At 64.9% G+C, this 12,758-nt stretch overlaps 2 protein-coding genes across 2 annotated transcripts; both read left to right on the plus strand.

The window, feature by feature from the left end:
* Window positions 1-4,959: 4,959 nt before the first annotated feature.
* On the plus strand, window positions 4,960-10,852 carry EMIHUDRAFT_462265 (hypothetical protein; the record flags this gene model as incomplete). Its single annotated transcript, XM_005790472.1, has 15 exons — window positions 4,960-5,869; window positions 6,086-6,429; window positions 6,956-7,120; window positions 7,163-7,246; window positions 7,318-7,440; window positions 7,533-7,934; window positions 8,066-8,126; window positions 8,204-8,425; window positions 8,514-9,067; window positions 9,135-9,256; window positions 9,445-9,492; window positions 9,565-9,685; window positions 9,818-10,069; window positions 10,159-10,266; window positions 10,599-10,852. 15 exons carry the CDS (start codon window positions 4,960-4,962, stop codon window positions 10,701-10,703), a joined length of 3,621 nt encoding a protein of 1,206 aa, XP_005790529.1. The 3' UTR covers window positions 10,704-10,852.
* A 515-nt stretch (window positions 10,853-11,367) lies between these two features.
* On the plus strand, window positions 11,368-11,836 carry EMIHUDRAFT_200551 (hypothetical protein; the record flags this gene model as incomplete). The annotated part of the gene is made up of 2 exons (XM_005790473.1): window positions 11,368-11,644; window positions 11,670-11,836. The coding sequence occupies 2 exons, from the start codon at window positions 11,368-11,370 to the stop codon at window positions 11,834-11,836; spliced, it is 444 nt and encodes a 147-aa protein (XP_005790530.1).
* Between the last annotated feature and the right edge of the window lie 922 nt (window positions 11,837-12,758).

The following is a 12,758-nucleotide window of genomic DNA, read 5'->3' on the forward strand; positions in this document are numbered from 1 at the left end:
CGGAGCGAGGGGCGGCGCTGAGTGGAGCAGTAATGATATCGTTGGCCGAAGCCTCGTTCTCTAGGCCCCTAAAGTGTATGGCTGGACGTTTCCTTGGCACACACGTGTGGGCACTTCCTTAGGTAGGGTGTGACGGCGCCGGGCAAGTTTGCCAACAACTTCGGCGGGCGAAATCGAAGAAGGCCGTAAACACAGACCCTTTCCCATCAAGGAGTCATAGCAGGACTCGCCCTTACCGTCGAAACGCGTCCAGACAAGGGAAGCCCATCACTGGACAAGGGAAGCCCGTCACCCAGCTCGACGACGCGCTCAGACATGCCCATCACCCAGCGCCGCCCCTCGCTCCGCAACGGCCGATGCTCTGCCGCCAGCACGCGCGTCAGTTTCCAAGAGCCCATGAAAGTGGCCGACAGCGCGAAGGACAGCGCCGGCAAACTGCCGATGTGGCGCGCCGAGTGGGACGCCGTGCACGCCAAGGGGGACTGCCCGTACCCGCCACACCCACCGCGCAAGTACCAGTGGCTGCCCTGCACGAACTCCGGACCCATCCTGAACGCCATCGGCCTTTTGATGTGGGTCCCACTCGGCATCGTCGTCTTTTGCGTTTCCCTCTTCCTTAACTTGTGGACCTGGTTCATCGCCTACACGTACCACGGCGGCGCGCATGGCCTCGCCGCTAGCACGACCCTGCCTCTCAGTAACCGCATCATTCGGAAGCTCTTCTCTCTCGTCGACGTCTGCAACGTCACTGAGCTCCCCAAGCCGTGGGACGAGGCCAAGGCCAAGCAGGCGTTCGATGCCTTCCGCGTGCGCAACGGCTTTGCCGAGGAAGAGGCACGGATCCTAGTCACTACCATCCCCGACACGGTGATGAAGCCAGAGGTGTGGCACAAGTACCGCATGACGGACCTGGCGTCCACGGCCAAGGTCCACTACGTGCATGTGCTGACTGCGCCGTCAAAGACCTTCGTCGTCGGATACACGAACTTTCGCGATTTCGATGGCACCTCCTGCTTCAACCTCATCAAGGGCTTCGTCGCCACGTACTACGACGGCGAGGCGCCGCTTGTCCGGCCTACAGTGGGCTCTCCCGAGCTCGACCTGCGGCTCGACACCGAGAACGAGGAGCTCAAGAAGAAGCTTGGCGCGCTGCCGGCGCTGCGCTGCGCGGTCGGGACCAGCTACACGATGGCGGTGCAGTACGGCCGGTGGCTTCTCTCGCGTGAGCTCTTCGACGCATTCGGGTGCGCCAGTCCCGAATGCTGCTCGGTCATCGAGTCGCTCAGCCTCGAGGAGACAGCAAAGATGACCGCTGCACTCAAGGCGAGGAAGCTGAAGCCATTCGCTCACCTCATGACGACCTCGGCGGAGGCTGCGAAGAGCGTTCCGAAAAAGTACCAGGTCGAGCGGCCGATCCTCCTCACGCAGGTCAGCTGCCAGAGCCGCTACTACATGCCAAAGGTTGAGCGCAACGTGTGCGGGAACTGGCTGATTGGCCTCGGCACCCGTCCGACGCTCGACGAGCTGAGCAGCGAGTCGTGGGCGTCCAAGTTCTATACCGGCCTGATCGAGCACATCGAGAGCTTCTCCGGCAACGCGGCGTGGAGCTTCATCAACCAGACTGTCTACGGCATGTCTGGGTATCGCGCTAACCCGCGCAAGATCTTCTGGTTCAACAATTACGGGCTACGCTCGATGCACGAGGGCGCTGGCGGCGTGACGTACCACTGGGCGCCCACCTACAGCGTGGCGACCTACTTCCTCGTCTGTTGCGTCTGCGTCGACGGCCGCATGTGCATCACCATCTCCAGCTCTGTCGTCCCGCAAGGGGAGCTGCAAAAGGCTGTCGAGCACATGAAGAAGATGCTCATCGAGTCGGCAGGTGGCGAGGCCCTGTCCACCGCGCGCGTCGGCCTGAAGGCTGCGAGCTTTGCGGCCAAACTTCGCCACAGGACGGAGCGATCGTGCGCTAAGATTCGCCGCTCCTCGTTCGCCGCCGCCACCTTTGGGGGCGCCGCCCTCTGAGCGTGACAGAGGGAGACCGCGCGGAATGCGGAATATCCATCAGACGATCTGAAAACAAGAGGTTGTGTGTGCGTGCGCCGTCCACCCCGCAGTGTAGGCCGGTGCCGTGCGTTCATATTTGTGTCCATTTGTCGAATGCCCTCAATTCAACACATACACACGTTGTCAATTTTGACCGCGCAAGACATAAAAGGGTGGCTAAGGGCTCTGCCCGCAAGGCGCCCGCGTCGCAGACGCGGTACCATTGACAAATCTGCAATATAGCTGTAAGTAAGGCGAGTAGGCGACACACGTGTCGGTACGTGTCGTAGCGACGGACTTTCGCGTGCAGAGAGTGCGAGGTCACCTACATCGGGGTCTTTAGCTCACTGTGATAGCTAATTCGGGTCTGCCTGCGCTCTCGGGTGGCGCACGATCGCAGACATGACGACTGACGGGTCCTACAACGTGGAGACGGGCTTGACCCTTTACCTTGCCCACCTGTCTGTACCTGAGTACAGGTAGGGTTCGTCGCGGCTTCCTGACGGCCACCATCCAAGCTAATAAATATTCCACACGTATATGCTAGCATGTCGGTCATGTGTACTAGCCGCCCTGAGCCGCTCAGAGCTCGGGAATAAAATCCCGACTGCGCCTCGGGCCTCCCAAGACGCCCATGATGTGTCCCTCTGTAAGGCGTATAGAGTGCAAGCCAGAGGGTCGGTCGTTAGATAGTATTTCACTAATAGTATTTCGTGCTACCCGCTAGTATTTTTCGTCTACCCCGCTCTCCCCTCTACGAGCTGGCTTTCTTACCGTCTGCGCCTTGTTAGTGCCAGCGCGCGCCAGTCCCGTGCCCAGTGCCGTAGAGAAGAGTTCAGCTTCACTTACTCCCCGGCATCAATCAATGAGCACCCAAATGTTTCGATGACATTTTCCGTTGCGCAAGGTAGGCGCAGCTAGCGACTGGGCTGAGCTGTGCTTGCGCCATGTTGGGACGACGCGAGTGTCCGCCTTAGTGGGGGGGGGGGGGATATACCAACCGATAAAAACCAAACGCAGTCGATCTGTTTGACACTGAAAGCCAAAAACAGTCGTCAAACGGATGCTCACGTTTATGCCCGTTTCTTATCAAGAGAGTCACCATGCTACCACGAGGCTAGAGACTAGAGACACATACACTAGCACGCCAGGACCAACGGTACTGGGTTGGGTGGGGTGGAGAGACGCATTGCGCGCACGAGCGAGGAAACGAGTCCCCCTTCGGCAAAACTAAGTCACTCCTGAAGCTCCCCCACACGGCGCCTCCCGCGCTGGGGACGACACGCTGCGGAATCGGATCGAGCCCATGGAGGAGGAGGGCGCAGTCGGCGAATTGGAGGCGGAGGAGGAGGGCGCAGTCGACCAATGGGAGCTTGGGAGGAGGAGGGCGCAGTCGACGTTGTCGTGTCTGACTCAGAGGAGGAGTCGGAGGTGCTCCAGCAATCTAACCTGATTCAGAAGCTCGCCGACGTTGTCACTCATCGTGCGTCATGCGTGATCGAGCTTTGAGGGAGGAGCTCCGCTAACGATTCGGCCGGCCACCCAGCGCCGCCGCCCATACCCGCCACCCACAAAGCGCCTGCTCTACTATCCCGTACCTGGCTGGCTGACGCTCGCCCCCCCCGCTCCACTTTCCCCTACTGACCATGCCCGTGATAGCACCATCACTGTCGCCGTCCTGGTTTTGAACGTGGCAGCTAGACTCTAGGGACTCGGTAGTCGTGACCCCCCTGAGTGTGAGGAGCAGGAGAGTGAGAGGGAGCTTTGTGGTGTTGGTGTACGCAATAACGGGACAGGGTGCTTGTTCTCTCCATCTCCCCTTCTAGCTCTTAGCATGAGCTGCGCCCTGTGTCCGACCCCTTTTGCGCAGCAACACCTTAAACTTTTATACGAGCGTCACTTTGAACCCACCCCCCCTACTTCGTGGGGACCCCCCCGCCGGTCGGTGGTCTGCCCCCGAGAGGTGGACCGGACCCCCCCTCCGGTCGGTCGCTCTCTCGGCGGCGGGAGGTGTGTGACGACCGACCCCTCCCTCGGTCCGTGTCCTTGCCGTGAGCCCCCTCAACGCTCTCTCCCCCTCCTTCTTAGCGAACCCAACCGCCACAGGCTTCGAATCGCCGGTTTCGCTATGCAAACTAGTTACGCAACGAAGGAGGCTCGAGCCAGCCCGACTCACATACGTGTATGTGGAGCATCCACGCGGCGTAGGCAGGCCTGATTGTGCTTGCCGTCGCTCTGTACAATCTCTGTGGCAGCGCTCCAGTTCTACACAGTACGCGCGCATCGTCCCTTCCGATGACTACACGCAGAATTGTGATCGAGACACATCGCCTCCGCCCTCACCGCACACCGGGCTCATCGCACATCGGCTCGACGTGGGCGGGGACATTGACGAGCTTGTGTTCCGACCCAACCCTGAGCTTCTCTAGAGCGCAGCCCGCTCCGGACGAGGAGTGATTACACGGGGGGAGAGGGCGCTTGTGTCTCTAGTATTTCGAGAGACTAATAATTTATTCACAGCTGCGGCGAGCGTGTGCGGTGTGACCCACGAGCCAACCTGACCGACCCCCCCCCCCCCCCCCCCCATCGGTCTGCGCTCCGACCGACCGGACCCCCCCTCCGGTCTGTCTGCGGTCTTCCGCGGCCGTCGACCGGACCCCCCCCTGCGGTCGGTCGGTCTGCGCTGGGCGCTCAAACCACGAAGTCGGCCTGTTCACTACAAGATGACGCTCGTATTAGGCCCTCCAAATTCGGGTCGGAGCGTAGCGGAGTGGGCCCCGAGTTTGAAAAGGGCGACGGACGCTTGCGTCCTAGCCGCCAACAACGCCTCCCCGGCGCAGAGGGGCCCCCGGAGGGATGCACAACCGCTCCACGCCACGCCGCTTGCGGCGGTCCTCTTCCCAGCTACAATGAATGCCGCGTTTCGATTTTCTTCCCTGCTTCATCGACCTCGTCCTCGACACACGCGCTGTCGCAGGCGACGACGAGATGGCCGCTCCGCGCAGCACCGTTCGGCGCGACCTGCTTCACGACATCGAGGCTCGCGCGCAGGCCAAGTGGGAAGAAACAAGGGCCTTCGAGGAGGACGCGCCCGCCGAGGGCACTTGGGACGGCGGCAAGTACCTCGTCACCTTTCCGTACCCATACATGAATGGCCGGCTGCACCTCGGCCACGCCTTCTCGCTGACCAAGGCGGAGTTCTCGGTGGCGTTCCACCGCATGCGCGGCGAGAAGGCGCTCTTCCCGTTCGCCTTCCACTGCACGGGCATGCCGATCCAGGCGGCGGCGCACAAGCTCAAGAACGAGTTCGCGCTCTACGGCTCGCCGCTGCCGAACTTCCCCACGTCGCCGCCCGAGGTGGTGGAGGGGGGCGTCGACGCGGCCGGCGGCGCCATCACCATCGGCTGGCGCGCTCCGACCTGCACCGGCGGCCTCGCGCTCGTCGAGTACCTCGTGTTGGTACGCGAGGGCCCGGCGGGCGGCGAGTGGCAGGAGCGCGCGAGGCTGCCCGCGTCCGCGGCGGAGGAGGGGCAGTGCGTGGCGAGGGTCGACGGGCTGGTGGTGGGGTCGCAGTACGCCTTCAAGGTGCGCACGCTCCTCGAGGGCGGCGCCGCCGGCGCCGACTCGCGCCCGCTCGCAAAGTCGCCCGACGGAAAGAAGGACCTCAAGCTGATGGCGGCGGGCGGAAAGGCGGAGAAGGAGAGCAAGGGCGGCGGGGGCGGGAAGCCGAAGGGGAAGCCGCAGAAGGTGGTCGCAAAGACGGGCGGCCTGATGCACCAGTGGGACATCCTCCGCGCCATGGGGCTAAGCCCTGCAGAGATAGGTGCAGCAGAGATAGGCGCAGCAGAGATAGGCCGCAGCGCAACGCACGCAAAGCACAGCACAGCGCACCGCAGCGCACCACAGCAAAGCGCAGCACAGCGCACCACTCCACGCCACTCCACCCCACTCCACGCCACTACACCCCGACGCCGCTGCAACCACGCCACCGCAACCACTGCCGCCGCACCCACTGCCACCGCACCCACTGCCACCGCAGTCCCCTTTGTGGACCCTGTCTACTGGCTCGAGTACTTTCCGCCGCTGGGCAAGACGGACCTGATCCGCTTCGGCGTGGGGGTGGACTGGCGCCGCTCCTTCATCACCACCGACTACAACCCGTACTACGACTCCTTCGTCCGCTGGCAGTTTGCAAAGCTGCGCGCCGGCGGCTTTGTCGCGTTCGGCAAGCGTCCCTCCATCTTCTCCGAGGCGGACGCGCAGCCGTGCATGGACCACGACCGCGACAAGGGGGAGGGGGTCGCGCCGCAGGAGTACACGGCCATCAAGATGCGCCTCCTCGAGCCCCTCCCCCCCGTCCTCGCAAAGTTCGCGGGCTCGCAGGTCTACGCCCTCGCAGGCGCCGCTGGAGACCCACCCTCGCCGTAGCACTCCCGCGCTCTCCAGGCCCCCCCTCCGCCCCTCCTCCCCCTCCTTCCCCTCCTGCCCCTCCGCCCCTCCGTCCCCTCCGCCCCTCCTCCCCTCCTTCTCCTCCTCCCCTCCTCCCCTCCTCCCCTCCTCCCCTCCGCCCCTCTGCCCCTCCGCCCTCGCTCCCCGCCAGACAGCCGCGGCACACCGCTGACCCGTCTCGGCAACCGCTGCGGCAACAGGCACGCTCCGGCCAGAGACGATGTGCGGCCAGACCAACGCGTGGATCCTGCCCGAGGGGGAGTACGGCGCTTTCGAGGCGAGCCTAGCAGCGGAAGACGCACACTCTTGTGCTCCCACCAGCGCTCGAGAGGGCACGTACTCAGCTAGCCTATTTCAGCTGTATTCCCTGTGTTCGTGTCCGTTGTCTTCACGCGGTGCTCTGAATACGCTGCACACCACCGTCTTCCCGCCCTGAGGCTGGCGTATTCAGCGCGTGTAGGCGGGGGAGGGCGTCGTCTACCTCTGCGCGGCGCGTGCGGCGCGCAACATGGCATTCCAAGACCTCTTCCCGGAGTGGGGCAGGCCGAAGCAGCTCGCCACCTTCTTCGGCCGCGAGCTGCTCGGCGCCGCCGTCAAGGCCGGTCGCTCTGTCCGCACGGGGCTGGTCGCCTCCCTCTTGTGAGTGCTGGCCACTGAGTCAGAGTAGGCGCCGCTCTGCCCGTACGAGCGGATCCACTTCCTCCCCCTCCTCACGATCTCGATGACCAAGGGCACCGCCATCGTCACCTCGGTGCCCTCTCCGACCCGCCGGACGAGCCGCTTCCCTCTCGACCTAACGGGTGGGTTTGGTGGTCGACTCAGGTGCCCTCCGACTCGCCGGACGACTACGCCGCCTTCATGGACATGAAGAACGCCAAGAAGCGCGAGTACTACTCTGGGCAGGCGGGCGCGGAGCTGCGCGCCGAGTGGATCGACCCTTTCGAGGTGGTCTCCCTCCCCTCCCTCCCCCCCCCAGAGGCGGCTGGAGATCAGCCGAGATCGAGCCGAGATCGAGCCGAGATCGAGCCGAGGTGTAGGTGGTGCCGGTGCTCCAGACGCCCGAGCTGGGCGAGGTTGCCGCGAAGTTCATGTGCGACAAGCTCGGCATCGCGTCGCAGAAGGAGGTTGAGAAGCTCAAGGAGGCGCACGACGTTTGCTACACCGCCGGCTTTTACAAGGGCGTCATGACGGCGGGCCCCTTTGCCGGCCTCCCGGTCCAGGAGGCAAAGCTCAAGACAAAGGCAAAGATGGTCGCCGACGGCGAGGCGATCACCTACCTCGAGCCGGAGGGGCTGGTCACGCCTCGCTCGACGCCGGACGTCGAGTGCGTGGTTGCGCTGGTGGACCAGTGGTACCTCAAGTACGGCGAGGAGGAGTGGGCGGCGCGCGTGGGCGAGCACCTCGGCGGCCTCGAGTGCTACAATCCGGCCGTCCACAAGGCGCACAGCCCACTGCGAGAAGAGTGGAGTCACAGATGCAGTCTGTCACCATGCCGAGCCCGTGGTCTCAGCATGATCGGGTGCAACCTGTACTCGCATCACACTGTGTGACGCCCCGGCATCACTGTCAGGCGTTCCGCGACGCGCTCGGCTGGCTCGGCGATTGGGCGTGCTCTCGCTCGTTCGGGCTAGGCGCGCGCCTGCAGCGCGCAGCAGGAGGAGGAGGAGGAGGAGCGCACTCCATCGCCACAGCTGTGGGACCGTGCTAGGCACGCGCATGCCGTGGGACACGCAGTTCCTGATCGAGTCGCTCTCGGACTCAACCATCTACATGGCCTACTACACCGTCGCGCACCTGCTGCAGGGCAGCTCGATGTTTGGCACCGACCGCGCAACGGCGCCCGCCGCCCCGAGGCAGTGCACGGACCGGGTGCCTCTCAAGACTCACTCTGGAGGGTCACCTGCCAACAGGCGCCCGTCGCGCCCGAGCAGTGCAGCGAGGGCGCTTGCGACGCCCTCTCGCCGTGCCGCGGGCTGCAGCCCCAGCTCCTCGGAGCCTCCTTGGAGCCACCCCCGTAGGCTTTTGGGACCACGTGCTGCTCGGGAAGCCGTACGAGCCGGCGGCGGGCGAGGCGCCGGTCCCGGCCGCATCGCTCGCGAGCATGCGACGCGAGTTCGAGTTTTGGTACCCGGTGGACATGCGCGTGTCTGGCAAGGACCTGATCCCGAACCACCTCACGATGAGCCTCTACAACCACGCGGCCGTCTGGCAGGACGACCCCGCTAAGTACCCGCGCTCGATCTTTTGCAACGGCCACGTGCAGGTCGACGCTGAAAAGATGTCCAAGTCCAAGGGCAACTTCATCGGCTTGCTGCAGGCGTGCGAGAAGTGGTGCGCCGACGCGACCCGCTTTGCGTGCGCCGACGCGGGCGACGGGATCCTCAACGCGAACTTCGACACGACCATCGCCGACCGCTCCATCCTCTCGCTCACCGCTGAGCTCGAGTGGGCGCGCGCCGCGCTCGCGGGCAGCGCCAAGGACGCGTCGATGCGGCCGGCGGGCGCCGCCGCCACGTGGCTCGACGCGTGGTTCGCAAACGAGATGAACCGGCTCGTGCTCGCCGTGACGGAGGTGTGGGTGCGAGCAGCACCTCTTCACAGCTCTAGCTGTGAACAGGCTCGTGCTCGCCGTGACGGAGGGCTTCGCGAGCATGCGGTTCCGCGACGCGCTCAAGCATGCGTGGTACGGGATGCAGGAGGCTCGCGACCGCTACCGCTCCGGCTGCGTCGAGTCGGGCCTCGACGCCGAGCTGACGCGGCGGTGGGTCGAGAGTAGCCGAGAGGAGCCGAGAGAAGAGGCGGTGGGTCGAGAGGAGCCGAGAGGAGCCGAGAGGAGCCGAGAGGAGCCGAGAGAAGCCGCCGAGCTGACGCGGCGGTGGGTCGAGCGGCGGGCGCCTGCGGACAGAGTAGTCTGAGCAGCGTGTCTGAGGGTGGTCTCTTGCACGCCAGGTGGGTCGAGTGGCAGGCTCTGCTGATGGTGCCGATCACGCCGCACTGGTCCGCAAGGAGGCCTGGCCGGAATGACTCTAGACCCACCCCCGTCACGACTGGCCAACTACTACTGAATAGGTCCGAGGAGGTCTGGTCGGCCGTGCTCGGCAGGGAGGGCTGCGCCGTCCGCGCGGCGTGGCCGACCCCGACGGCGCCGATCGACGCGGGCGTGTCCGCGGCCGGCGCGTACCTCTTCAAGGTGTGCGGATAGCCGAGATATCGCCGAGATATCGCCGAGATGGCGCGTACTTCTTCAAGGTGTGTCGGCGACACGGTAAACAACACTCCTCTTCTGAGTCGACTTGTGATGTTGTGCTGCCCCTGCGTCAAGGTGTCGAGCGTCATCGCCACCGCCATGGCCAACCACGAGAAGAAGGCGGCCAAGGCCAAGGGCAAGGGCGGCAAGCCGGCCGACGGCGGCGCGGCGGCGCCAAAGCCAAACCAGGCGCGCCTGTACGTCGCGCGCAAGTTCCCGCGCTGGAAGGAGCGAGTGCTCGAGCTGCTGCGGGGCCACTTCGACGCGGACAGCGGCGCGGTGAGCGAGGCGGTGCGGGCGGCCATCTCGGGCTGCGACGAGATCAAGGTCCCCTCGTGGGTCGTGGCATGCCACGAGGGGAGGCAGCCCGTGTGCACGAGCAGTGACGGGTTCACCATGAGTGGGCAATGAGTTAGGCGTGCAACAAGGGGAAGCAGCCCATGCAGTTCGCCGCGATGATGATGGAGGAGGCGAAGCTGGGCGGTCTCTCCGCGCTCGCGCTGTCGATGCCCTTCGACGAGGCGACCGACCTGATGGGAGACACGGGGATAAGGGGAGACACGGGGATAAGGGGAGACATGGGGATAAGGGGAGACACGGGGATAAGGGGAGACATGGGGATAAGGGGAGACATGGGGATAAGGGGAGACATGGGGATAAGGGGAGGCATGGGGAGACATGGACATGGGGAGACGTGGCGCCCGACCTGAGTGGGGCCGGAGTAGGGCCGCTCCTGCGGGGCGGCGGAGAGCCACGGGGCTCTCCCCCCCCCCCTCCCCCCCCCACCTCTCTCTCTCTCTCTCTCTCTCCCCGAGGGCAGCTCGAGGGCAGCACGCCGACGGCCTCACCGCCCGCAGGCATCCACGTCTACACCGAGGCGCACGACTCGGTGCCCGACGCCGAGATGCTCGCCTCCGCCGCGCCGGGCGCGCCGTCCGTGCAGCTCTTCCACGCCGAGTGAAGGGGCGGCGGGCTGCCGGCACGATCGGCCAAACGACCAACTCCGCGACTAAGAGAGACAGAGAGAGGTTTGATACCGTAGAGTGCCCAAAGGCGTCGGGGCGGACAGGGGAGTATTGTAAATAAACAAATAAAAAACGGACACCTCTCTACTGTCAGAAAGGGTAGTGTGAGGTGGGTAAAAAGGAGGAACACAGGTCCCCCCGGGCCCTTTGCGAATGCGATGTTTGTTCCTGCTTCTTTTTGTGGGTGTGGTCGGCGACCGCAGCAAAACTGACCCTAGGGATTCTGATTCGGGGGCTTTAATGGAACTGATCGTGAAAACTCCCAATGCGAAGTGGTTTCGTCACACTGATGCCCCCCCCCCCCGTAACCCCCCCCCCCCCCGGGGGGCGCTTAGACGTCCGTGAGAAGTTACTCAAAAAGAGGCGCACGGACGCCTCACCGACACCGTCGTCTGCCCTGCGTCGTCTGGCGACGGGTCCTCCATAGTCGGTCGAGGTCGCCGCCCTCCTCGTGCCTCTTCCCAACGTTCCCTCGGCGGCCGATGCCGACCGATGCCATCTGCTCCGGCTCCCCAGTCCCCGGGTCTGCCCTGCTCTCGTCTGCGCTAGTTTCTGCCTCGTCACCACCGGCGTCTCTCCTCTTCCTTCTCCCCTTCTTGTATGCTTTGCACATCGCGGGCCGCGCTCGACCGCGCGATCGCCAAGGAGGGAGCGCTCTCCATCGTCGTGCTGCTGCGGCTGTCGCCGGCCATGCCGCTCGTGCTCGCATCGGCTCTGCTCGCGTTCACCCAGGTGTCGCTCGGCCCGTACACGGCGGGTACCGTCGTCGGCTTGCTGCCCTTCTCCGCGGTGTACTGCTACGCCGGCGCGGCGGGCGCGGAGGTTGCTGCCGACGCCGCCTCCGGCGCAGCGGGCGCGCACGAGGAGGGCCCGGGCTGTCTCCCGCTTCCGGACGCTAGCAGGCGTGCACTACGACTCGGACAACCGGGTCGGTCTGTCCATTGGCCAGGAGGTGATTGCGCGTCGCCTGCCCGACTTCCTCGCTCAGTTTGGGGCCGACCGTGACGCGGTGCGTCGCAAGATTGAGCAGGTGCGCACCGACTGGTCGACGTACACTGGTTTCGAGTGAGCGCTTCCCGGTCGCGCCCAGAGCACCAACGAACGGATCGACAGGGACACGGGCTTGGTGGGGGGTGGCAGAGGCGAGGGCGGGACACGGGGGAACGGCCGGCTGCTGTGGAGTGTGGGCTGACGACATGGCTGGGCCCGCGCGACTTGAGTAACAGCGTGTGTGTAGCGATCCCAGCGAGAGCCGGCCCCCAGTCTGCCACGCGAAGAGTGGAGATGTGGCTGGATAGAGCGCCTAGACGGCAAAGAGTGGGCACAGTGCTCAGTGGCCGCACCCGCCGCCGCAGCCCGCAGGGGGGCGCAGCCGTGCACCCGTCCAGAGCTGTGCCGTCGGCGGCATTCAATAGAACAAAAGGAAACACAAGAGATACAAAAAAGAGACACGAGAACGGCTAGGACAAGGAGCGCGCCATCTCTAGAGCCGTACCACACTGAGTCCACCCTCCTCACAGAGATCTACGCCACAGCGCAGACGGGGCACCCGAAAACAGGTGTACAACATATCATGGAGAGGAGCGAGACAAGTGTCTCGCATCCAGAGCACATAGCCACACCTCGCTTGCAGCCGCGCAGCCTCTGCCCCCGGGTAGTGGGAGGCCTTGGAGAGGAGCACCCGAGAGCGGCGTGGCGCGGAACGCCGCCGCCCTGCATGCACACGCTGCGAGAGGAATCTGTACAACCAAGAGGGGCGCCGCCCTCTCGGCGCCCCGCGCGACACTCGCCGTCGACGGACAGCCGGTCGTCCGAGCAGGTGGGTGGGGTGAGGAGCTGCGGCCTACGGGAGGGTGGGTTCGGGTACCGTGGGGTAGGGGAGGGTGGGTTCGGGTACCGTGGGGTGGGGGAAGGAGCTGCGGCCGCCTCAGACTCATGACCGTCAGATCCCGATCGCCCCGGACTCCTTTCCGGACGCCGGTGCCGGGGCC

Source organism: Emiliania huxleyi (genome assembly GCF_000372725.1).
Source record: "Emiliania huxleyi CCMP1516 chromosome Unknown EMIHUscaffold_12, whole genome shotgun sequence".
In the NCBI taxonomy this organism is placed as follows: domain Eukaryota; phylum Haptophyta; order Isochrysidales; family Noelaerhabdaceae; genus Emiliania; species Emiliania huxleyi.